Genomic DNA, 24,566 nt, shown 5'->3' on the forward strand with positions numbered 1-24,566 from the left:
TTTTAAATTTTAATTTTCCGACATCTGACATAATTTCTATCAGATCCACCCCCCCCCAAAAATAAAGGTAAATATCACATATAGAATAACAAAAAATTCTTATTGTGCACCTTTTCTGAAACATAGAAAGGGAACCTTTTTTTCAAACATTCTTACAATGTTATTTCCATCATCATTTCCACATGTCCAATTTTAATTCATTTATTCTGCTTCAAGCTCAGTTTAATATGCATGTGATAAATTGTTTCACTCTGATAATTTAGATGAAAAATAATAATAATAATAACAAACAAAAGAATAGAAACTAATCATCCTTCAGTGGAGATGTTTACGTATAACAGATTTGTTTCTAAATGGATATGTTTGCATGAGCTTTAATATTATATGATATTAGATAAGTTAGCTATCACAAATTATTTTTACACACATTTATTATTATTCAATTCTCTTCTTTGCTCCCTAATTTTCCGGAGCCCTCATGGCAGCTATTTCCATAACACGGAAACTGGTACAACTCTGTGTAAACATATTAAACTGAGTAGCATCAAAAAAGGGTCAAGGTCATACAGAAATCAAGCTGCAAAAACGAAAATTCAAAACGAGAAACCTCTGGGGATCTTAAGTAAAATAACAGCTTTAAAACTAATGAAATAGGTCAGATAGTTTTATTATTGAACAAACTGGTTCATATACAAAGCTTCCTTTCGATTTTTACTTTTAAATATAATTGTGAATATTTTTATGGGTGTTCCTTGTAACACTTTATAATAAGTTATTATTATTACTTTTGTATAATATCAGTTTGTAGAATTATTTCATTGTCTTAAATTTGTATGGTGTATTTTCATGGCATTTACTATAAAGAGTAGCAAAAGTCATCATTAATTGTATTTCAATGTAACTGGAAAGATACAGTAAAGGCGCCAATGGAATAATTGCTGGCAACAATTCCTAATGATTCCCCTCTTGAAATAAATTATAACAAATTTCATGAAATTCTTATTTCTATTTCTGAATATACTTTAAAAATATGCCGTCGTCCTGATATGGCCATATCAGCACCAAAAGGTCTATAATATTTCCTGAGAGGTTCTTTCCTTACAAACAAATGCCTTCAGAGAGTAAAAAAAAGATATTTCCTCCTTGAATAGTGTTAGAGAGGGGTATTTCCAGAGAATTCCATTGCTTTTACTGGCTGATGTCACAAGTGAATCCAGGAAGGGAAGTCCTAGACCATAGCTGAGCTCCTACATAAATGCCCGAAACAGTGATTATCAGACCAGTTTCTCAAATCAGAACCATCATATTAGAGTATAGAGTATAGAGACGACCATTAACAGGACCATTTCATATCTGTACATCATTAACAATGGTACGTAAAGTATTCAAAATATGCATTTGTATAATTTTAGTGTCAATGAATATTATGTTCATCCAATTTATATAATTCTTTAATTTTGCAGGGCATCTTCTACAAAGTTGTTCTTATTTCTTTAGGTAAGACCCAAACTAGTGTATGAACTATACTGAGTGAATGCAACCTGTAAACATAGTTCACTCAAAGTTGTAATGGTTTAATTCTGCAGTGTTAAACATATGGAGAGGCGCTGAAGGCTGGTCATACCATTCCTCAACAAACACTATGAACTGGGAATCTGCCAGACACTGGTGCAAGCAGCATTACACCGACATGGTAGCCATCCAGAACAAAGATGAAATTTATCACCTCAACAGTATCCTTCCAAAAGTCAGTGGATATTACTGGATTGGCATTCGCAAAATTAATGGCATTTGGACCTGGGTGGGAACTAATAAGATGCTTACCAAGGAAGCTGAGAACTGGGCGAAGAATGAGCCCAATAATGGAAGAAATAATGAAGACTGTGTGGAAATATACATTAAAAGAGGGAAAGATGAAGGCAAATGGAATGATGAATCCTGCTTAAAGAAGAAGACTGCACTGTGCTACACAGGTAGGTTTTCTTTATGTGGCCAGGGAACCCTATACAGGGGAGAAAAACTTTCCAAGGACCACCTCATAATTATAACAGTGATTAAGAATAATGCTTACTACAACTTGTATTCTCAGATGCCAAGTTATTTCTAGATCTATTTTGAGTTTTCTGTTTTAATGCTTAAATTAACCAATCAAAATGCATGTCTTATATGATTTTATTAACTGAAATCTCAAAAACATAAAATTTAACAACAATTCATTAACTTTTATTTAATAACTCATCATTTACATTTTTGCCAAACAGAGTGGTACAGAGCTTTACTTTTAATGTCCTTCTAGTTTTGATTCATTTATTCAAGGTTTGCCAAATTCTGTGACATTCTGCATTACAGTCAATTCCATTTTTTTTCAATTTTCCCTGTTGAAAGGTGAATGAAAAATGAATTCATTAATCAGCAATTATCAATTTTTTCTTATTCAGCATCCTGCAAAGACGACTCCTGTGTCAGTGGCCGAGGAGAGTGTGTTGAAACCATAAACAGCCATAAATGCACATGCCTTGGGGGTTTCTATGGAGACCGATGTGAACATGGTGGGCAGTGTTTCCCTAGATATTGTTAATAAATCTATGTTGGCAATGAAAGGTGTGAAATATAACCATTTTAGCTGTTTTCTGATTTTCAGTTGTAAAATGCAAATCAGAGGACATCACCGCACCAGATCATGCTAGGGTCCAGTGCTCCCATCCTCATAAAAACTTCTCATATGACTCTCAATGCGAATATTTCTGTGGGGAGGGTTATGAACTAAAGGGTTCCAGAACAACAAGATGCACTTCTAGCACAGAGTGGTCAAACAAACCACCAACCTGTGAACGTGAGTTGAATTTACATTGTGAAATGAAAATGACACATTTGACTGGATGCTTTTGTAAAAACACTTTGACATTTTTTTTGCAGTTGTTCAATGTCCAGAGCTGACCAGTCCACAGGAAGGCCAAATGCAATGCCAACATCCCATGGGCCGGTTCAGCTACCAATCCACCTGTGAGTTTATGTGTAAAGAAGGACACACGCTGCGAAACTCCAGCTCTTCCACACTGTTCTGTGGGGCAACGGGACACTGGAATGATTCACAACCCACTTGTGAAAGTAAGAAGAGTCAGGATTTACTAAGGAAACCACTTTTTAAAGTATTTCAGCAAAAGTTCTGCTCTTTACTCTTTAAAATCTCTGCTCTTGGAGTTTTATGATTATCCCCTTTTCTGTTTTTCAGTTGTAAAATGCAAACAAGAGGACATCACCCCACCAGATCATGCTAGGGTCCAGTGCTCCCATCCTCATAAAAACTTCTCATATGACTCTCAATGTGTATATTCCTGTGAGGAGGGTTATGAACTAAATGGTTCCAGAACAACAAGATGCACTTCTAGCACAGAGTGGTCAAACAAACCACCAACATGTGAACGTGAGTTGAATTTAAGCTGAGAAATATTTATAGATGCTGTTCAAATCTGTTTAAATTATTATTGCGTTCCTTTGACATGTCTGTAAATTGTTTTGCAGTTGTTCAATGTCCAGAGCTGACCAAACCACAGGAAGGCCAAATGCAATGCCAACATCCCATGGGCCGGTTCAGCTACCAATCCACCTGTGAGTTTATGTGTAAAGAAGGACACACGCTGCAAAACTCCAGCTCTTCCACACTGTTCTGTGGGGCAACGGGACGCTGGAATGATTCACAACCCTCTTGTGAAAGTAAGACGTGTCTGAATTCATTTAGAAAAACTTCTATTACAGTAATTCAACAGTAGTTCTGTTCATGACTCTTTAACATATCTGTTCTTGGAGTGTCATGATTATCCCCCTATTCTGTTTTTCAGTTGTAAAATGCAAACAAGAGGACATCACCCCACCAGATCATGCGAGCGTCCAGTGCTCCCATCCTCATAAAAACTTCTCATATGACTCTCAATGTGAATATTTCTGTGAGGAGGGTTATGAACTAAAGGGTTCCAGAAAGACAAGATGCACTTCTAGCACAGAGTGGTCAAACAAACCACCAACATGTGAACGTAAGTTGAATTTATGCTGAGAAATATTTATAGATGCTGTTCAAATCTGCTTAAATTATCCATGCGTTCCTTTGACATGTCTGTAAATTGTTTTGCAGTTGTTCAATGTCCAGAGCTGACCAAGCCACAGGAAGGCCAAATGCAATGCCTCCATCCCATGGGCCGGTTCAGCTACCAATCCACCTGTGAGTTTATGTGTAAAGAAGGACACACGCTGCAAAACTCCAGCTCTTCCACACTGTTCTGTGGGGCAACGGGACGCTGGAATGATTCACAACCCACTTGTGAAAGTAAGAAGAATCAGGATTTACTAAGTAAAACACTTTTGAAAGTAGTTCAGCAATAGTTCTGCTCTTTACTCTTCAAAATCTCTGCTCTTGGAGATTTATGAATATCCCCTTTTCCGTTTTTCAGTTGTAAAATGCAAACAAGAGGACATCAACGCACCAGATCATGCGAGCGTCCAGTGCTCCCATCCTCATAAAAACTTCTCATATGACTCTCAATGTGTATATTCCTGTGAGGATGGTTATGAACTAAAGGGTTCCAGAACAACAAGATGCACTTCTAGCACAGAGTGGTCAAACAAACTACCAACATGTGAACGTAAGTTGAATTTATGCTGAGAAATATTTATAGATGCTGTTCAAATCTGCTTAAATTATTAATGCGTTCCTTTGACATGTCTGTAAATTGTTTTGCAGTTGTTCAATGTCCAGAGCTGACCAAGCCACAGGAAGGCCAAATGCAATGCCTCCATCCCATGGGCCGGTTCAGCTACCAATCCACCTGTGAGTTTATGTGTAAAGAAGGACACACGCTGCAAAACTCCAGCTCTTCCACGCTGTTCTGTGGGGCAACGGGACACTGGAATGATTCACAACCCACTTGTGAAAGTAAGAAGAATCAGGATTTACTAAGGAAAACAGTTTTGAAAGTAGTTCAGCAATAGTTCTGCTCTTTACTCTTTAAAATCTCTGCTCTTGGAGTGTCATGATTATCCTCTTTTCTGTTTTTCAGTTGTAAAATGCAAACAAGAGGACATCACCCCAACAGATCATGCTAGGGTTCAGTGCTCCCATCCTCATAAAAACTTCTCATATGACTCTCAATGTGTATATTCCTGTGAGGAGGGTTATGAACTAAAGGGTTCCAGTGCAACAAGATGCACTTCTAGCACAGAGTGGTCAAACAAACCACCAACATGTGAACGTGAGTTGAATCTAGAGTACATTGTAAACTGAACATGATACATTTGACCAGATGTTTTTTAAAACACTTTGATATTTTTTTGCAGCTGTTCAATGTCCAGAGCTGACCAAGCCACAGGAAGGCCAAATGCAATGCCAACATCCCATGGGCCAGTTCAGCTACCAATCCACCTGTGAGTTTATGTGTAAAGAAGGACACACGCTGCGAAACTCCAGCTCTTCAACACTGTTCTGTGGGGCAACGGGACACTGGAATGATACACAACCCTCTTGTGAAAGTAAGACGTGTCTGAATTCATTTAGAAAAACTTCTATTACAGTAATTCAGCAGTAGTTCAGTTCATGACTCTTTAACATATCTGTTGTTGGAGTGTCATGATTATCCCCCTATTCTGTTTTTCAGTTGTAAAATGCAAATCAGAGGACATCACCACACCAGATCATGCGAGCGTCCAGTGCTCCCATCCTCATAAAAACTTCTCATATGACTCTCAATGTGTATATTCCTGTGAGGAGGGTTATGAACTAAAGGGTTCCAGAAAGACAAGATGCACTTCTAGCACAGAGTGGTCAAACAAACCACCAACATGTGAACGTGAGTTGAATTTAAGCTGAGAAATATTTATAGATGCTGTTCAAATCTGCTTAAATTATCCATGCGTTCCTTTGACATGTCTGTAAATTGTTTTGCAGTTGTTCAATGTCCAGAGCTGACCAGTCCACAGGAAGGCCAAATGCAATGCCAACATCCCATGGGCCAGTTCAGCTACCAATCCACCTGTGAGTTTATGTGTAAAGAAGGACACACGCTGCGAAACTCCAGCTCTTCCACACTGTTCTGTGGGGCAACGGGACGCTGGAATGATTCACAACCCTCTTGTGAAAGTAAGACGTGTCTGAATTCATTTAGAAAAACTTCTATTACAGTAATTCAACAGTAGTTCTGTTCATGACTCTTTAACATATGTGTTCTTGGAGTGTCATGATTATCCCCCTATTCTGTTTTTCAGTTGTAAAATGCAAACAAGAGGACATCACCCCACCAGATCATGCTAGGGTCCAGTGCTCCCATCCTCATAAAAACTTCTCATATGACTCTCAATGTGAATATTTCTGTGAGGAGGGTTATGAACTAAAGGGTTCCAGAAAGACAAGATGCACTTCTAGCACAGAGTGGTCAAACAAACCACCAACATGTGAACGTAAGTTGAATTTATGCTGAGAAATATTTATAGATGCTGTTCAAATCTGCTTAAATTATTAATGCGTTCCTTTGACATGTCTGTAAATTGTTTTGCAGTTGTTCAATGTCCAGAGCTGACCAAGCCACAGGAAGGCCAAATGCAATGCCTCCATCCCATGGGCCGGTTCAGCTACCAATCCACCTGTGAGTTTATGTGTAAAGAAGGACACACGCTGCGAAACTCCAGCTCTTCCACACTGTTCTGTGGGGCAACGGGACACTGGAATGATTCACAACCCACTTGTGAAAGTAAGAAGAATCAGGATTTACTAAGGAAAACAGTTTTGAAAGTAGTTCAGCAATAGTTCTGCTCTTTACTCTTTAAAATCTCTGCTCTTGGAGTGTCATGATTATCCTCTTTTCTGTTTTTCAGTTGTAAAATGCAAACAAGAGGACATCACCCCACCAGATCATGCTAGGGTTCAGTGCTCCCATCCTCATAAAAACTTCTCATATGACTCTCAATGTGAATATTTCTGTGAGGAGGGTTATGAACTAAAGGGTTCCAAAACAACAAGATGCACTTCTAGCACAGAGTGGTCAAACAAACCACCAACATGTGAACGTGAGTTGAATCTAGAGTACATTGTAAACTGAACATGATACATTTGACCAGATGTTTTTTAAAACACTTTGATATTTTTTTGCAGCTGTTCAATGTCCAGAGCTGACCAAACCACAGGAAGGCCAAATGCAATGCCTCCATCCCATGGGCCAGTTCAGCTACCAATCCACCTGTGAGTTTATGTGTAAAGAAGGACACACGCTGCGAAACTCCAGCTCTTCAACACTGTTCTGTGGGGCAACGGGACACTGGAATGATTCACAACCCACTTGTGAAAGTAAGACGTGTCTGAATTCATTTAGAAAAACTTCTATTACAGTAATTCAGCAGTAGTTCAGTTCATGACTCTTTAACATATCTGTTGTTGGAGTGTCATGATTATCCCCCTATTCTGTTTTTCAGTTGTAAAATGCAAATCAGAGGACATCACCACACCAGATCATGCGAGCGTCCAGTGCTCCCATCCTCATAAAAACTTCTCATATGACTCTGAATGTGAATATTTCTGTGAGGAGGGTTATGAACTAAAGGGTTCCAGAACAACAAGATGCACTTCTAGCACAGAGTGGTCAAACAAACCACCAACATGTGAACGTGAGTTGAATTTAAGCTGAGAAATATTTATAGATGCTGTTCAAATCTGCTTAAATTATCCATGCGTTCCTTTGACATGTCTGTAAATTGTTTTGCAGTTGTTCAATGTCCAGAGCTGACCAAGCCACAGGAAGGCCAAATGCAATGCCAACATCCCATGGGCCGGTTCAGCTACCAATCCACCTGTGAGTTTATGTGTAAAGAAGGACACACGCTGCAAAACTCCAGCTCTTCCACACTGTTCTGTGGGGCAACGGGACACTGGAATGATACACAACCCTCTTGTGAAAGTAAGAAGAATCAGGATTTACTAAGTAAAACAGTTTTGAAAGTAGTTCAGCAATAGTTCTGCTCTTTACTCTTCCAAATCTCTGCTCTTGGAGATTTATGAATATCCCCTTTTCTGTTTTTCAGTTATAAAATGCAAACAAGAGGACATCACCCCACCAGATCATGCGAGCGTCCAGTGCTCCCATCCTCATAAAAACTTCTCATATGACTCTCAATGTGTATACTCCTGTGAGGAGGGTTATGAACTAAAGGGTTCCAGAACAACAAGATGCACTTCTAGCACAGAGTGGTCAAGCAAACCACCAACCTGTCAAAGTGAGTAGCATTTATTTTGTGCAAACCAAAAGATATCTGATTACAATTGCTCCTGGGAAAAACTCTTATGAAAACTCTCTGCTGTGTTCACAAATTTTCCCGTTTCCTCCCAGTTATTCACTGCCCAGCCCTTGACAGTCCTGTCAATGGAGAGCAGAACTGCACCTCCTGCTTTAATTACGGGAGCAAATGCAGCTTGAGTTGTTTTGAAGGATTCCAGCTCCAGGGAGCTTCAGAGATCAGCTGTACAAAAACAGCAAAGTGGAGTCAGGAACCACCTCACTGTGAAGGTAATCAACTAACTTTTACCACATTTATGGATTTACAGGTTAATCTAATGTGAGTTTTTGTATTTCGAAAAATAAGTACAGCTAATTTCACCTTTGTTTTTGTTTTTTTCAAATCCATAGCAATGGTCTGCCCACAACTTCATGAGCCTATTAATGGGCATATAAACTGCTCATCTGAAGAGTCCACCTTTAACACCGTCTGCATCTTCAGCTGTCATGAAGGCCACCAACTCGAAGACCACAGTAACGAGATCGTGATGTGCAACTACAATGGGAGCTGGTCAGGGGAAGTGGCAGTGTGTCAAGGTAAACAGCTGATACAGTGTTTGTGGGATACAGATGTCATTTTGTTGATGAAATGAGAAAAACCTTCTACAACTCATTTCCTTTTATTTGCATTTTCAGCTTCTCCTGATCCCTCTGCATCGCCCTTCGAAGTGACAGAAGTGACTCTTGGGGTTGGAGGTGCTGTCGGCGCCTCCATTCTGGGCTTTGTTCTCTGGATACTGAAGAGACTGAGGAGAAAAGGTGAACCAAACAGTCTACTGATTTTGTGAATATGTTCTTCCATAAAATTCTTGAATAATTTATTGAAATGAATTAAAATGCTAAATTATGTTGTTTTGTTTTCAGCTAGCAATTTTGACCTAAACAGGTAAGATATGTCTTATTTTGCAGTTATGTTTTTCTCGAATAATTACTGTCATTATTTATCACTTTTAGGTTTATATATACAAGACAAGACTATATCTTGTTTGACTCTCCTTTTATCTATTTAATTTTTAGTACCTCGGATACTGAGGATCCACCACAGTTTTATAAGAACAGTGTTGACAGTCTCATATAGACCAAAATACCATCAAATAGCAGACAGTATATAAGGTGAGCATATATTCCTCATGTACACAGACTATGTGTGTAATGATGGCAATGTAACCTATCTGGAATAATGGAAAAAATCATTGAAAAACTGAATTAAACTTTATTTTTCACAGGACAACTGCCTCGCTGGAATAAAAATGTATGTCATCACAAATGATTTGAGACACTTGGATATTTTTAAACTTTGAGGGGCAATTTCAGTTACTAGGCAACAGTAACTGAATGTAATTTCTCCTTCCCAACGGAAGCGTTAATTATTTACTTGACTGAACATATTGTTCTGTAGCCTACTATTTAAATGTCCTATTTTTATGTTATTAATATACACATTTCTTGTACTATTTATTGTTCCTAAACCCTATTGGTCCTATTAAACTGTTTTAACATATAAACCAATAAAGTGTGACATTTATGACATCGCGACTTGGTGTTTGAATGCATTTTCCACTTTCAGATGAGCATCTGAAACTTAAAAAAAAAAGCATATATTTTTCAACATGAAAGCATAAATGAACATTTACTGTAACTGGTCATTCCATTTGTAGAATCATTAGCTGTAAATGTGAACCTTAACACCTAAATAAAAGCTGGAAGTGAAGTCACTGTTCTCTGTCTTTCCTCACTTGTAAAATCTATTAGCATTTTTATTGCAATGAAAGGTTTTGTTTAAATAACCCATCAGTAACCTAGTATCCGGTGAATGTCCATTAATAACACAGTATCCGGTGACTCCATCCTTGAAGCTGCACTCAGGGAGTTAGCTTTTTCAGAAACACCTTTCAGAGGTTATAACGTCTTTTGAATAATTAATGCCATAAAGTACACTCTTACATTCTTTCTTAAAATTATATTCATAGAGAGAAAGGTATCTACAAGTGTCTCATCTGCACGTTGTTATTCTTCTCATTATTAACCAGCTAATGAACTGGAAGTCTCAGCCATAGACTTACTTCCGTGTTGAGGAAAAAGGTGGATAGTTTATTCCAGATAAGAACATTTGTGAATGTGAAAGTGGCTGAACGTTTCCCTAGAGAACACCTTTATTTGTTGGCTGCAGTTGATTGCATTGAAGTTGCCTAAATATTAATTTATAGACCATAAAAAATGGCCCAGGGTGAGCAAAGAGTGAATGTTTTCCTCCAAAACCTCAATTTCTCTTTGGCTAAAGAAAGAAAGATCTTGGATTGCCTGGGGATATATTTAGTATATTTAGCATATATTTAGTAAACAATCAGGAATTGTTCATTTTACTCCATTAAACTACAGTACTTGTAGAATTAAACCAGTAAAGTCTGACTTTAACTATGTCATGGGTGTTTCAACGCATTTTCCAATTTCATGAGTGCCTAAAACCTAAGAAGCATAAACGTATCATTTTCAACAACAGTTTATAAATAAATAGTCAGTGTAACTTATCTTTCCATTTGTAGAATGATGAGCAGTATGTTCGAGTCTTAACACCTAAATAAAAGCTGGGAATGAAATCACTGTTCTCTTCCTTTATCTTTCATCACCTTTAAGTGCATAAAGCCATTAGCATTGTGAATGCAGTGAAAGGTTTTGTTTAAATAACCCAGGTCATGTTCATCTGGATGTATCCTGTGACTGTGTCATTCCCTGAAGCTGCGTATAAGGTAGTGTACGGTTTTTTATAGATTTTTAGTGGGTTATCATTTTCAGAAATACTTTTTAAAGGTTAAAGTGTCTTTTGAATGTTCCTTTCCATTTATTAGACACATTTTATTATTTGTATTCTTTTTTTAGTATTTGATAAGTGTGGTGTGGTTGGTGTATGATACCATAAATCATCTAATCATTATATGCATCTCAGCACACCATTCTATTTGTGCAAGACAGAATCTCACCAAAAGTTAAAAGAACATATGAAAGATAAGCAATTTCCAAAAAAGTGGCATTCATTCCCAATTTTGTTACATAATGTTTATTTTTTTTGGAACCTGTGAAGAAACATCCTGCAATTAAATGCTACTGACTGATATATATAGTGGAAAACCCAACTTTGCCCACAGTTTTCAGAGCAAAAGAGGTGTGAGAACAGACTGTTGAAATGCTACTACAACTGCGATGAATATTCTACTAACGGCAAGTGATTTAGTCGAAAGGAGACTAAAAAGAAGCATGGTATGCATCTATTAAGTAACTTTGTATTTCATTAGAACATTTTAGGTTCAATACAAACCTTTTAAAAATATACTGCCATTATATAAATAATAATACTATCTGTTTATATGGGCAATTAAGTGGCTGTTTTTATCGTTCAGACTAGATGTGTTGTGTACACAGATGTTTTGATACATCTTTGGTTGATATTGGGTAAGTGAATACTACATTCATCATCCATTCAGAATTGAATACATTTGAGAAACACATTTAACTTTTGATGTCCAACATTTTAGTCAGTGTTGAAGGATGGACGTATCACTGGAAGGAGAACGAGAAAATGACCTGGAATGAGACAAGGGCGTGGTGTCAAAAAGAATACACAGACATTGTGATGGTCCACAATGAAAATGTAACACGCTTCCTTGAAAAAAATTTGCCTGAAAAATCTTCATCTCCTTACTTCTGGATTGGAATGAAAAAGATCAATGACATTTGGACGTGGGCTGCCAATGGACAGAGGGTGGACAATGAAAACTGGGCACCCACTGAGCCCAACAACAACAATGCAGATGAGAACTGTGTGGAATTATACACCAACACTAACAATAAAGGAAAGTGGAATGATGACAGCTGTGAACATAAAAAGCATCCTTTATGCCAGAAAGGTAAGGAGTTGGAGATGAAAGATGCCTTACTTGTTCAATTAGTTTAAGATAGAACACATTTTTCATCTAATAGAGATGTTTCTGAGAGAGAACATTTGAGTGTTTTAAATAGTCCAGAAAGGATGTTATGAAGGATGTTTTATAAATCTGTGTAAATTCTTTCCTGCAGCACAGTGTCCAAACAATTGCACTGATAGACAGTACTGCGTAGAACAAGTCAACAACGTCACCTGTGTGTGTAAAACAGGTTTCTCTGGGCCAGAGTGTGAAACAGGTCAGAACAAACACTTCAACAGAAGTGAAATATATTATTATTTAATAGCAGTTCTTAGCTGGTGGCTCACGACCCGGGTCTGTTCTGATGGGGTCAGCGAAAAAACGATGTTTAATGGACATAGTTATATATAATCCTGGATGTACTGTATTATTTTATGATAATCTTTACTTAAAATAATATTTTACCCAAAAAATGAAAATTTGCTGTAAATGTACTCACCCTCAGACGATCCAAGATGTGGATGAACCGTTTCTTCATCAGATGAGTAAATTCGAATCTTCGTCGGATTAGTAAATCTTCTGCAAATTTTCCATATTGGGTGAACTACTCCTTTAAGACATTTCTTGATCATGCAGTCTTTTTCTCTCTGTCTCTCCAGTGGTTTCATGTGAACCACTCTCTGCACCACCACATGGCGGGATGCAATGCTCCGGTCCGTATGGGAATCATTCACTCAACTCAGATTGTACATTTTCTTGTGTTGGTGGTTATAAACTGAATGGTAAAGATGAGCTCAAATGCAATTCCTCCGGTGCATGGAACGCACCACCACCTTCATGTGCAGGTGCAATATGTATGTCAAAGTTATGATTCTGTGTTTACATCAAAATGTATTTTATTATGTAAATATATGCATGGAAGATTAAGTTTTTCTGTTTTTCTGTTGTAGCGGAGTGTTTTCCCATTCTTTTGTTTGGTGGTGGATTGCTGAACTGCACTGAAGGACATGACAGCATCAGATCTGCCTGTAGAGTACAGTGTCCACCTGGTCACCTGCTGCTGGGGTTTGTTGAGTTCACCTGCAGAGCTGATGGCACATGGGAGTCTTCCTTTCCACTAATGTGTGCAAGTGAGGAGTTTGCTTTTTTAGTTGTGTGCCACAGATATCGAATATAATGAGAGCAGCATACTGTATAATAATAGTGGGTAACAATGAGGGTGTTTCATTTGTATTATTTAGATTTGTTTAATAATATAAATAACTAAAAATATTGTAATTTGAATTTGGTTAATTTTTTAGAAACTATATACAAGAAATATTCAGGGAACAAAACATATATTTATTGTTACTACCACAAAGCTGCTATGTTATTTTATTTATTTCCATCAGCTTATGCTGTCATATTTGTTTAACATATAAGTTTAACTAACTTATTTAATTCTGAATTATTCACACACACACACACACACACAAACACACACACACCTTTCAAAACCAACGCTTCATTCAAAATATTAATGTTGAATTCAAAATACTGAAGGTTTTGAGGAACATTATTCCAAATCCTTTTTGAACCCCATGGTTAATTTAAATAAATAAATAAATACATTTAATTATTAGGCTATTTTTAAATTGGTGAAATGTACGGGATAAGAAAAGGGACTAATTTCAATCTGATTCATAAAGCATTTTAGAAAAAACATAGACAGCATTTCTCATTTATATACTAATTTATTTATCAATAAACTCACTGCTGTGTGTGTGCACTTGGATGGGTTAAAATCAGAGCACCAATTCCAAGTATAGGTTATCATATGTCACTTCCACTTTTCACTTTTTTAAATGTAAAATATTTTGTCATAAAATGAATTTATATGTTGTCATATTTTTCCTCAGGTTATGTCCATTTTCTAATTGCTCTTTTGGCATCTGTTGTCATCTCTGTGTTTTGTGGCTGTTTATTTTGTTGCTCCAGCTGCAGAAGGAGTGAGTATACTGTGGATTTTTGAAGAGTGTATCAAATATCAAACAATTAATTGCAAAGATATTGGCCTATTTATTTATTTATTTATTTATTTATTTGTAGGTAAAAAGACAGTGAGGTAAATTATGTTCATTTTTATGTTCAAGTTTGTAGATGGAAAGGTCACAGAAATCTTATTTCTCCATGTTTTCTTGCAGAACTCGACCAGAAACAGAGAATCCAGCATTTGAAGCAGAACACACACCACTAGAGGGCCCTCTCTGTTCAGCATAAACATTTCTAATCTGGATGTCTAAACGGGGATTAATTAAAATCCTCTTCTGTTTTTTTATTTATTATATGAAATAGTCAATAATTGAAAGTCAATAATATTTTGCTCAGAAATACTTTATGTTGTTCATTGCAGATGTACAGAATAATAGTAATACAATAAAACACACACACACACACACACACACACACATCAGTTTGAGCTGGAGAATGTGTGAAAATCATGAAATATTGTACTTCTGGCATTAAACACCAGTCTCTTAAACACTGTTGTGCTGGTTTTCCTTTTATGGCAGCACTATTACACAATTTCCCATCACTTAGTTACCATGTACTGCACTGAATATTGGCAAAACACATTTGACTGTAATTTCGTATGCATCGACTGAGAATGTGTTCTCAGAAATCTTCAAATGCAACTGCTTAACTGCAATCACAGTAACATGAACAATCTCATGTAAAAACTTCACAGTAAAAGCTGTTCACAAATGAACTATTCATTGTAATAAACTAAGTTCTGTGCAATGCAAGTGTGTAAACAGTAAACTTATTTATGCAAACAGTCAAAGCCTGGACTTCCCATTACAACACAGACATTAATGTGGACTGGACACCAGCTCGTTAGTGGTGTCAGAAGCATTTCACTTATATGGTGGCCATCCAAAACCAGGCAGAAGTTGTTCTACCTTTTAATCAAGTACAAACCAGAATGCAAAGAAGTTGGGACACTGTACAAATTGTGAGTAAAAAAGGAATGGAATAATTTACAAATCTCAGATTCGGAAAATCACTGTCAGTGTGAATGAACCACAATCAAACGATCCCAGGACACATTATCAGTGTAACTTCTGTGTGTTGGCCGAGCGTTTTCAACTCATACACTACACACTACATCGCGATGTAATGTGTCATTAAGGGACCTTTATGGGTTGTGTGTGAAGGCCCACACAGATTCCAGGAAATCACTGGCAGTGTGAATGAACCAAAATCTAACGATCTGGGAACAATTGCCGGGACACATTACACATATATTATCTGGAATCTGTGAAAGGGGCTAAACTGAGCACTTGTATACTGTTGTTCTCTTTTTTGTAGAATAGGATTTGTGCACTTCAGAATTTGAAATGGTGTAACTGTTGTGTTGTGTTTGTTAGAGAGAATGAGTAAAACAACATTTACCAATATCCATGTGTGAGGGTTCATTGCATCTTTTCCACTGTCACGGGTGCTCAGGTTTGCTATAGTAATACCTTCAGAGAACAAGGTAGTAGTCAGCCATCCATTCAAAAGCGGAGGTCATTGTGGTATACAGCTGTCCAGACCAACATCTGATGTGCTGATGTCCTAAACAGTCATCCCAGAAGACCTGCAATAAAAACACCAATAAAAACATTATAGTTCAAAATCCGTCATACTTTACCAAAATAACAGGGCTCCCCAATCCTGTTCCTGGAGATTTTGTTACAGTACCTGCAGGATTCAGATCTGACACTGATCCAACTCACCGGTCTATAATTGTCAACTGCTTTCATTGATCTGCTGATTTGTTGACAAGTTCCTCCCTGAAAGTATATCAATAACACAGTAAAACTGTATTTTTGTAGAACATTGTTTAATAAAATCACTATATACATTTTTAAGTGATCTCATTAATACTTTGTTAAATAAAATTAGCATTGCTAACATGTGAGTGCTTATGAGAAAGGCATGCAACAACTTTTTAGATTCATTTACAGTCATTTATATCTGTATAATAAATACATACAGAGTCCCAAAGTGCTCTTCAGTAAACATGCAAAAAGATGTCCAAACTGATTAATATTTTACAGTGCTCCAGACTTACTATTTTTACTATGAGCACTGTAGCCCCTGACTGAAAATTTTGTACAAGCAGAAAGTTTAGGAGCACACCTTAAATCAGCCTGTTAATACATAATAATAATACACCAATAATGATAATACACTTGATAATACACTAGTAATGCGCAAATTAAACAATGTGGTTGTCGCACAAGTGCACAATTTTTTTTTTTTTTTTTAAGAAAGGCTAATTTGGTAGCAGTCTGGAGCTGTTTTAATAGTAGTAGAATATCAAAATTACAATTGCCATCATGAGCTGTTTGAGTGTGAACGAATAGATTCGAGAGGGACAAAACACAGCACAATCCTCTAAATCTAAATAATCTAAATCTTCAAGTCAAAGGACTACTTGTTATATTTAGTTATATTTAAAAGTTTTGAAAACCAGTTCCATTTCCAACCGGTTCCAAAATTTCCAAGAACCGGGTATTTGAGAAGAATATTCTGCTTAATGAATTTCTGCGTTCGCATTTTAATGTGATTTAAAATTATTTAAGGGGCAGGAATGGAAAGAACTTGCACACTGTTTGTGTACAGCGCACTCTCAACAGAGAACAGAGGTCTTGGTGCTGATTCCCAGTTTGTGTCTGTTCTGACTGCAGAAAAGTTTGCTCTGGGCCGGGACTGATTCTATATGTATCGGCCAGAAAACTATTCCATTATATCATCATAAAAACATCATTTTCTGTCTCAAGTTAACATAAACAAATAAAATGAATTAAAGAGTTATGAAACACTGTTTCAGCATTGGTTAGATCTCACCACGCTTTAAAAAAATGCAAAACAAATGTCAGCGTGTTGTGATCTGGAGTGGAGGAGGGGCAGACAGCACAGACAGCTTTGGGTTTATACCAGCGATCTATTATATGGTTCATACTGTTTAATTTTGCTCCCATTGAGTTAAAAATATGAATAAATGCACAGCTATTTGCACTTTTAGCATCGAAAACATATATGAATGCACCGTTGCACCTCTCATATTTTATATTATTCTGCAGCATTTAGCTATAGGCTATTAAGCCTTTTGATTGTGTCATGGAGCTGCAAAAATGGTTACAGTCACTCACTAAGTGTGCTTTCACACCTGTAGATTGATTGCTTTGTTCCAAAACAAGGATTAAAATTATTACAATATTGTTAAACGTCTGTTAATGAATTCTCAGGATTAACAGTTAACCCCAGGTATAGTATGAACAGTGTAAAACGTGATTACAGGATTTAGTTTATCTGGGGTTGAGGATGACCCAGGGTTAACAATTTCAAGTGTGAAAAGCCCTATAGAGGGACAGAAGTCTACCCAGCAATCTTACATAATCCTGTGGAAAATATTGTATTACAAAAACTGTAACAATGGACCCTTTTCACAAGCCAGTGGTGACATGTTTAAAGGTCATCAGGTCAAATAAGATTTATGATGTTTTTTTTTATTATTATTTATCAAATTTATGTACATTAATAACACATATTCTTTGTATTATATGACCTTTGCATCAAAAAAAAAAAAAAAACGGTTAATGCTAATGCAAGGGTGTTTCTAATGCAGCATCTGGGATGGATGATAATTTTGACATCATTCTGACTACCATTATCAGTCTCTCTCATTTGTTTTCCTTTTATTGAAAGTCATGAAAACACTTTTGTGTTTTGAGTTTTTCTTTTTCTATTTGAACCAATGGTAATGCAAAAAATATATATATTTGTGCTACTCTCCCATTTACTGCTTCTCAAGTTAACCCAACTATGATGACTTCCGCTGCTGAGAAACCCAGAAATGTGAAAAGGGTACATACAAAGATGTGTAAGAATCTGTAAACTTACCTTTTAGGGCAATGATTACTGTACAATGATTATTTAGCAGCTTTGCATGTTCATCTATAGTTGCCATCATCTGAAATTTTTGTGAGTATTAGCATCTTCTAAAGTCTTCATAAGTGAGGCTGGATCCAAACTAGTACTGGCGTAATCTCTAGTAACCTTGATGGGCATCCCAAGATAGAAACAGGAAAACCAAATAAGAAAGATAAGCATAGCTGCTGTTCATATTTCACACAAAAGATTATTTATTTTATCACATATAACAGAAGTGCAAGGTTATGAGATATTTTCTGTGTGAATACATGTTCAAATGTAATTGACCCTTCACAATGAGCTTGATTGGCAGGTGATCTGACCAATCATAAAAGCGTGTCTGCCATCTTGCCCAACAAACAAAATCAGACAGGAGAGTAAAAAAATGTTGTATAAAGATGTAAGAAATCTTTTTATTTTATGCTTTAATTAAATATTAATCAATCGGTTCATATGTGCTGCTTTAACTGATGAGTTAGAGCAATCTGTCACAACACATTAAAACAGCACAAAACTTTATATATTGTTTAAATTTCTTTAAAAATACTGAAACCTTGTTTCATACCAGAAGTAACCATCTCTGTCTTATCTGTCTGTGTGTTGTTTCCTTTTTGCTCCGCGATGTATTTTTCGCTGTGTTAGAAAATGGTGTGGATGTGAGAGCATCATGGCTTGTCAGACATAGCAAGGATACGTCACGATGATGCTCAACTGACTATTTTGCCAATTTCATCCTGCCAAAATACACAAGTGTAAAGTACCTGGGAGTTTCCTCGGAAAACTGACTGCCATCACTCCACAGCCGCATCGCCTCTTCTGGCTGGGAGAAAAACTAAACTTTCCCACAAGTTTTGATTAATTTGCTCTCTTGTTTTAGGTAAAGTGAGGTCATGTATTAATTTGTTCCCTCGTTTAAATGTAGTTAACGAGTTAACGATACTTAAACAAAAAAAAAAAGAACAACATGGTCATGATTTACCAATAAAAATGAAAGAAAATTTATGTTTTGTGGGAACAAATACATGTTTTTATCTTAGCAATAATCCAAAAACTGTCAGACAGAGAGTGCAACTCCACATGTTGGAAAGATGGAAGAACTGACCTGTAATAATGAAAGGGCATTGGCAATAAATCAGTTTAAGTGACCTGGAAATGTACAGGATATGCACTCAGCATTGTGTCATGGACAGTCAGTCTCTATGGTTTTTTTATGTAACTATGTCCTTGAAACGAAAGACTTTGCAGACAGTGACCCATCACTCACATTACAAACAGAACAAAAACTTGAATGACCAGGTTAATTAAGTGATGTATGAGCTTTCAATGAACAAGCCAATTATTTTTTGGAGGCAATGTTAAAGGAGTGTTCCAGAGTTCAAGAGAACCCTGGAAGTTGTTATAGTAGTTTGCAAGAAGAAACTCACGGAGATCTGGGTCCAGGACAGATTCTGCAAAGGGATGGAAAGAGAGCAGCTGTGTCAGCATGACATCCATGGGAACCAGAAGCGCCACTCTCAACTCCTCACTGAGGGCAGAGGGCACAAACAGGGCACACAAAGAGGGAGGGAACTTGCTGAGGAGGGAAAAAAAACACAAGCTTAATAAGACTTAGTCCAAACAGGCAAGGTCAAACACCAGCAAACGAGCACAATCCAGGGCGAGACAAAAGAGTAATCTGATAAACAGTCCAAGGTCGAAAAACAAGAAGGCAAGGTAAGGCAAGGAAACAAGGAGGCATGTAACAGGATACAGGCTAAATAATAATCAGCAATAGCTACATCCGAAAACTGAAAAATGCTGCCTTCGGAGGACACATTCCATTTTGAATTTAATGTTTGCTTCTGTTCTTGTCTCCTGAGATGCCTTCATCTGACCCATTTTTGAAGGCAGCATAGATGTATCCTACACTGCCTTTGATATCCCACAATCCTTTGCATTTCATTCTGAGACAGTTAAGCCAAAAAATAAAGATGGCTTCTGAAAGTTGCGGTCTATGGTCAGTTTGTGTGTAAATGTATGTTTTTGATCAACATTTTCCAATTTTTATGACATTTCTAGCGAGAAATTAATATTGCAGTAATAAAATATCCACTTAGGTATCACCAAATCTCAATATTTTGCTGTAGATCATTAGACTATATTACTCTGCCTCAGAAGCATGTTCGAAATCAGTTCCATGAGGTGCCTTCGTGCAAAAACGCTGCCTGCAAAGTCATTGTCTGATAAGGCAGCGAGGCAGCAAGTCATCTGCCTAAGTTTTTGGATGCAGCCAATGTGTGTGTGGATGAGTGCAACCTTTAAAGTGTCACTGATGGGAACCAGGTGTGGTGTTTCCCCTCAATTACCTTTGTGTAGTGGACTAATGTGTTGGCAAAAAACCTACACCTCTTTGTTGCTTTTTTAAAAAGCTTGTATTCTGGAGAGTGCACAATTTCCTGTGATACACAAAAGGTGGAAGTGAGATATGAGCTGACTTTAAATAAAAACACTTTAGACTTCAAAAAAGTCTCTGATTAATCTTTCTAATTCCCATTTATTTCAGTATTTGCAGGTTAAGGCTGGTTCACACGGCAGGATAATTGGGCCGATTTTAGCCCCGATTCAGCCCTTCCGACAATCTTAGGATGCTCCGATTATCGTAAAATAATCTGATCAAATATTCCTGCCGTGTGTGGTGTGTTAAAACTAATCTCCTCTGCTCGGAAGAATGTCGGGACCGCTCCGATCTCAAATCGGGGATATCCAACATGTTGGATTTATTTTGCCCGATTTCTTCTCGTGTGTGGTGTCCCCCGAGGACAAACAATCACGCAGCCTGTGGACTGTGGCGTGTAGCCAATCAGAAAGCGAGGTGACGAGGCAGTGATAGTACCGGGAAACAAAATCAAAACAGCCGGCGTATATAATATAACAAATACAAATAAAGTCGATGGGCATAACTACATCCACAACTGCAGTCCACCAGAGTACATGGAAACTAATATATGAACGTTTATTTCAACGGTTATTAATCTGTGTAGTACGTAACAACATTTCTATGAGATAAAACAACAACTTATCTCCATATCATGATATAGCAAGTATAGTCCATGCTCGCGTCGTCTCCACCTCTTTGACCATCGCCTTTTCTTATTTTTCTTATGTTTTTTTTTTCCCGTTAAAAACAAAGCACAAACTATGGCCACTGCATCCTCTTTGTCCGCCATGATTGTTTACTCTAAAGTCACGTTTGATCTCGAGGGATTTTGCGAGATTTCCCGTCTGACCTGGGAATGCTCGGGAGTCAAATCGGTTCGTGTGTGATGTGTTGATATTGCCGTGTGGCTGCACACCACACACGGAGCGACCAAAACTGTTAGACCCGTGATTTTTTATCGCCGTGTGTGGGGTCTCTCAGGTTTGGAAAATCTGCCGACAATTTTAAAATCGTCCCGTGTGAACCAGGCCTTAGGCATCACACCCCAATAAAAAATTTAAGATTTTCAAAATCTACCCCTAGAGCATGAAATTTCTGATATTTGTAAGAGCCCTCCTTTCTCCAAGAGCCCTCCTGTCTCATTTCGAGAATTGTACGTCTATTTGATGACTGTATTGCTGCACACACTGTGAGAAGTAGGGATGCTTGGAAAGAAGAGTTAGGTGTGGAACTATCTGAATCCATGTGGAACACCTGTTTGTCTAATATTCATTCCTGCTCTATAAACAGCAGACTCCAATTCATTCAATTTAAGACTGTCCATTGCTTACATTATTCCAAAGTAAGATTACAGAATATATCTATCAGTTTCCCCAGTGTGTGACAGATGTAATATGTCAGAGGGTACACTGTCCCATGCTTTTTGCTCTTACTCTTCATTGGCAAACTTTTGGTCTAAAATACTGGACTGGTACTCCAAAGCATATCGGAGACCCCTTCAACCCGAGCCTGCACTTGCTATTTTTGGTTGCTTACAAATAACAAGGACAATTCCAACTATAATGCGACATCCATTAGAACTGGGATTGACAGTTGCCAAGAGACTGATATTGAAGTAATGGAAGTCTCCCTCTCCCTACTCCTTTCAAGTATGGATAATCAATATGCTATCCATAATACAAATGGAAAAACTTTGCCTTAGTCAAATGAACATATTTGCCCATTCTTGGAATCCATACTTAACTCATTTTGAAAAACGAAAATATAGTAAACTAATTGTGTTCCTGTATCAACAACCTTTCCTCCCACCGCTGTACTAAATGTGACTGTAACAACTGACAATAACTGCATCTTGGCCCTGTTTGTTTGTTTGTTTAATTTGAAAATCTAAATAAATTAATAAAAATAAAAAATAAAGTCTCTGATGAATGTTTCAAGGTCACCATTATTGCAATTAAAAATACCACAGCAACCAATAAATAGCAATCACCATCTCTGTTAAAACAAAATGCAATCTGTTTAAAATGTTAAAGTGATGATGAGTCTACCTGTAGTCCTGCCTGCTGGATCTGTTGGGCCAGCTCAATACAGTTCTGGACAGATGTATACAGGTCTTCACACAAAGAGAAGGCTATGTCAGTATGGCGAAGCCGATCTTCTACAAGAGACTGGTACTTCACGCTCTGTACTTCACAAACTCTCAGTATATAAATTTGCATTATTTATATTTTCATAGAGATTTTAAGTTGAAAATGTAATTGTTATGTGCAATTTATAATGACTGATTGATTAAAAAATTTGGGACAAGAAGGTTTTTTGGTTGTGTGACATTTATCTATTAAAAGAAAGAAAAAAAAAACATTTTTACTTCAGGACATAAAACTCTTTGTATGCAACTTGACCATAAAAAATATATTTCTATTAAAAGCATATATAAAGATGAATGATGCACATTATACTCAGTTTATGACAGATTTTCATGTGTTGGCAAATACAGAATTCAAAATAACTACTGGAAAGACCATCCATCACTGGAGATTTCTCACACAGATACCACAAACCTGTGACAATATCTGACACTTCCTCCTCAGAAGCAGTGTCCTCCAAGTTAATTTTGTCCAACAGTTCCATCAGGCCCTTCTGCAAAGAATAGGCCTCTTTAAACAGGCCCTGAAGCAGATCACCCACCAATGACAGCCTTCCACTGTACATGACCTCACTGTTCAACATCATACTGAAATTAGCAGAAAATACATTCTTTTGCATAAGCTTTTTTGGTGTACTCACAATCAATGGTTAATGGTTTTTAAAAATATAGCCAGTGAATTATATAAAAATAAATGTTGTACCTTGCACTGCTGGAAGGTGTCATTCAGGACTCAAGATGCAAGAGGGCAGAGAGCGAATGGTATCAAAGCAGACAGATTCTTCGAAGGAACAGACATGTCTCACACAGCCAGAGAGAATAAGTTTACTCCACCAAAAATCTCAGTGATGCAGCTATTTTGCAGGAATATTGATTGCTGACATTAAAAGTTCACTGTACTGTTCACTGTTCAGAAATTTGTCATTTGTGTATTTCATCATTTTGTTTATTATTCCATCGATGCCACATGCCTTGTTGGGTTTCAGTGCATGTAGTCTGTCTGTTAGCTAATGTACTGTGAATGGGAAATCCAGGGGGTTCTGATCTGATTTCTAATCCTTTTACACTCATTGTCAAACCACTTTTCAATGGTGTGTTTTGGTTTTTGATTTTTATTTTTTTAAAACTGCACATGGATGCTGATTGGTGGAATATATCTATAATGTCTTTAAGTGCCAGATTTTTGGTTATTTTATGTTGTAGAAATGTGTTATATTATATTTTTTATATTATTTAATATATATTTAATTATAAATTTGTCCAAAAGTAATTTGATATTTTGACTTTCTATTGCACTTTGAGCATCTAACCAGAAGCATCTAACCAGAAGTGCAATAAGCAATAAGTACAAGTGATATACAGTGTCTACAATATGTTACAAATGTACAATAAATATACAGATAAGGCAGTACTATGGACATAATTAACAGATTTTAAATACTATCAGCATGATATACAGATAGGTGTATGAACATACTATACATAATTATGTAATAAGTGTATGTATACCAAAAGCAGAAACTATGAACATATGAACATAATTTACACTAGTGCAATGGACAGTAAAAAAGTGCATCAAAAAATATTCAATGTGCAAATGTGCAAATGGATGTAGCAAGCAAGCAGGTAAATCATCATATAGAATATTTAGTATTTTGTCACACTTTAATTTCTTAATTAAATATATTTCCCATTATAATTACATCTTAATATTAGTAATATTTATTAATATTAATTAAATCATATTTTATTAAAACAAAATACATTTTAGGCCTATAAATAATTTTAAAATAGTATAAATATTTTTAATTAGTTGTTTATTTGTATGTAAT

General features: G+C 36.7%; 1 protein-coding gene and 2 long non-coding RNA genes across 12 annotated transcripts; 2 read left to right on the forward strand and 1 right to left on the reverse strand.

The window, feature by feature from the left end:
- The first annotated feature begins 1,276 nt into the window (after positions 1–1,276).
- LOC113062967 (P-selectin) lies at positions 1,277–10,016 on the forward strand. Of its 7 annotated transcripts, XM_026233076.1 has the most exons (29): positions 1,278–1,372; positions 1,464–1,497; positions 1,587–1,973; positions 2,439–2,549; positions 2,642–2,833; positions 2,917–3,108; positions 3,233–3,424; positions 3,523–3,714; positions 3,840–4,031; positions 4,130–4,321; positions 4,446–4,637; positions 4,736–4,927; positions 5,052–5,243; positions 5,329–5,520; positions 5,646–5,837; positions 5,936–6,127; positions 6,253–6,444; positions 6,543–6,734; positions 6,859–7,050; positions 7,136–7,327; positions 7,453–7,644; positions 7,743–7,934; positions 8,059–8,250; positions 8,364–8,540; positions 8,661–8,846; positions 8,946–9,068; positions 9,174–9,195; positions 9,327–9,422; positions 9,536–10,016. In XM_026233076.1, the coding sequence occupies exons 1-28, from the start codon at positions 1,370–1,372 to the stop codon at positions 9,385–9,387; spliced, it is 4,752 nt and encodes a 1,583-aa protein (XP_026088861.1). In that variant the 5' UTR covers positions 1,278–1,369; the 3' UTR covers positions 9,388–9,422; positions 9,536–10,016. The 7 variants fall into 7 exon arrangements, with proteins under 7 accessions (XP_026088865.1, XP_026088861.1, XP_026088863.1 ...); XM_026233080.1 differs by lacking the exons at positions 3,523–3,714; positions 3,840–4,031 and having other exon boundaries at positions 1,277–1,372; XM_026233078.1 differs by lacking the exons at positions 7,453–7,644; positions 7,743–7,934.
- Positions 10,017–11,469: 1,453 nt separating this feature from the next.
- Positions 11,470–14,525, forward strand: LOC113062971 (uncharacterized). 3 transcript variants are annotated; one of them, XR_003278606.1, is made up of 8 exons: positions 11,470–11,564; positions 11,705–11,756; positions 11,840–12,211; positions 12,381–13,062; positions 13,159–13,338; positions 14,107–14,196; positions 14,297–14,312; positions 14,392–14,525. It is a non-coding gene; the product is annotated as an uncharacterized LOC113062971 (long non-coding RNA). The 3 variants fall into 3 exon arrangements; XR_003278604.1 differs by having other exon boundaries at positions 12,381–13,053; XR_003278605.1 differs by lacking the exon at positions 14,297–14,312 and having other exon boundaries at positions 12,381–13,053; positions 14,392–14,408.
- A 562-nt stretch (positions 14,526–15,087) lies between these two features.
- On the reverse strand, positions 15,088–20,019 carry LOC113062972 (uncharacterized). 2 transcript variants are annotated; one of them, XR_003278607.1, is made up of 4 exons: positions 19,597–20,019; positions 18,143–18,298; positions 15,970–16,026; positions 15,088–15,830 (listed from the first exon to the last, which is right to left on the reverse strand). It is a non-coding gene; the product is annotated as an uncharacterized LOC113062972 (long non-coding RNA). The 2 variants fall into 2 exon arrangements; XR_003278608.1 differs by having other exon boundaries at positions 15,935–16,026.
- Positions 20,020–24,566: the final 4,547 nt, after the last annotated feature.

The sequence above is a fragment of the Carassius auratus genome, chromosome 45 (assembly GCF_003368295.1).
Source record: "Carassius auratus strain Wakin chromosome 45, ASM336829v1, whole genome shotgun sequence".
NCBI lineage: Eukaryota > Metazoa > Chordata > Actinopteri > Cypriniformes > Cyprinidae > Carassius > Carassius auratus.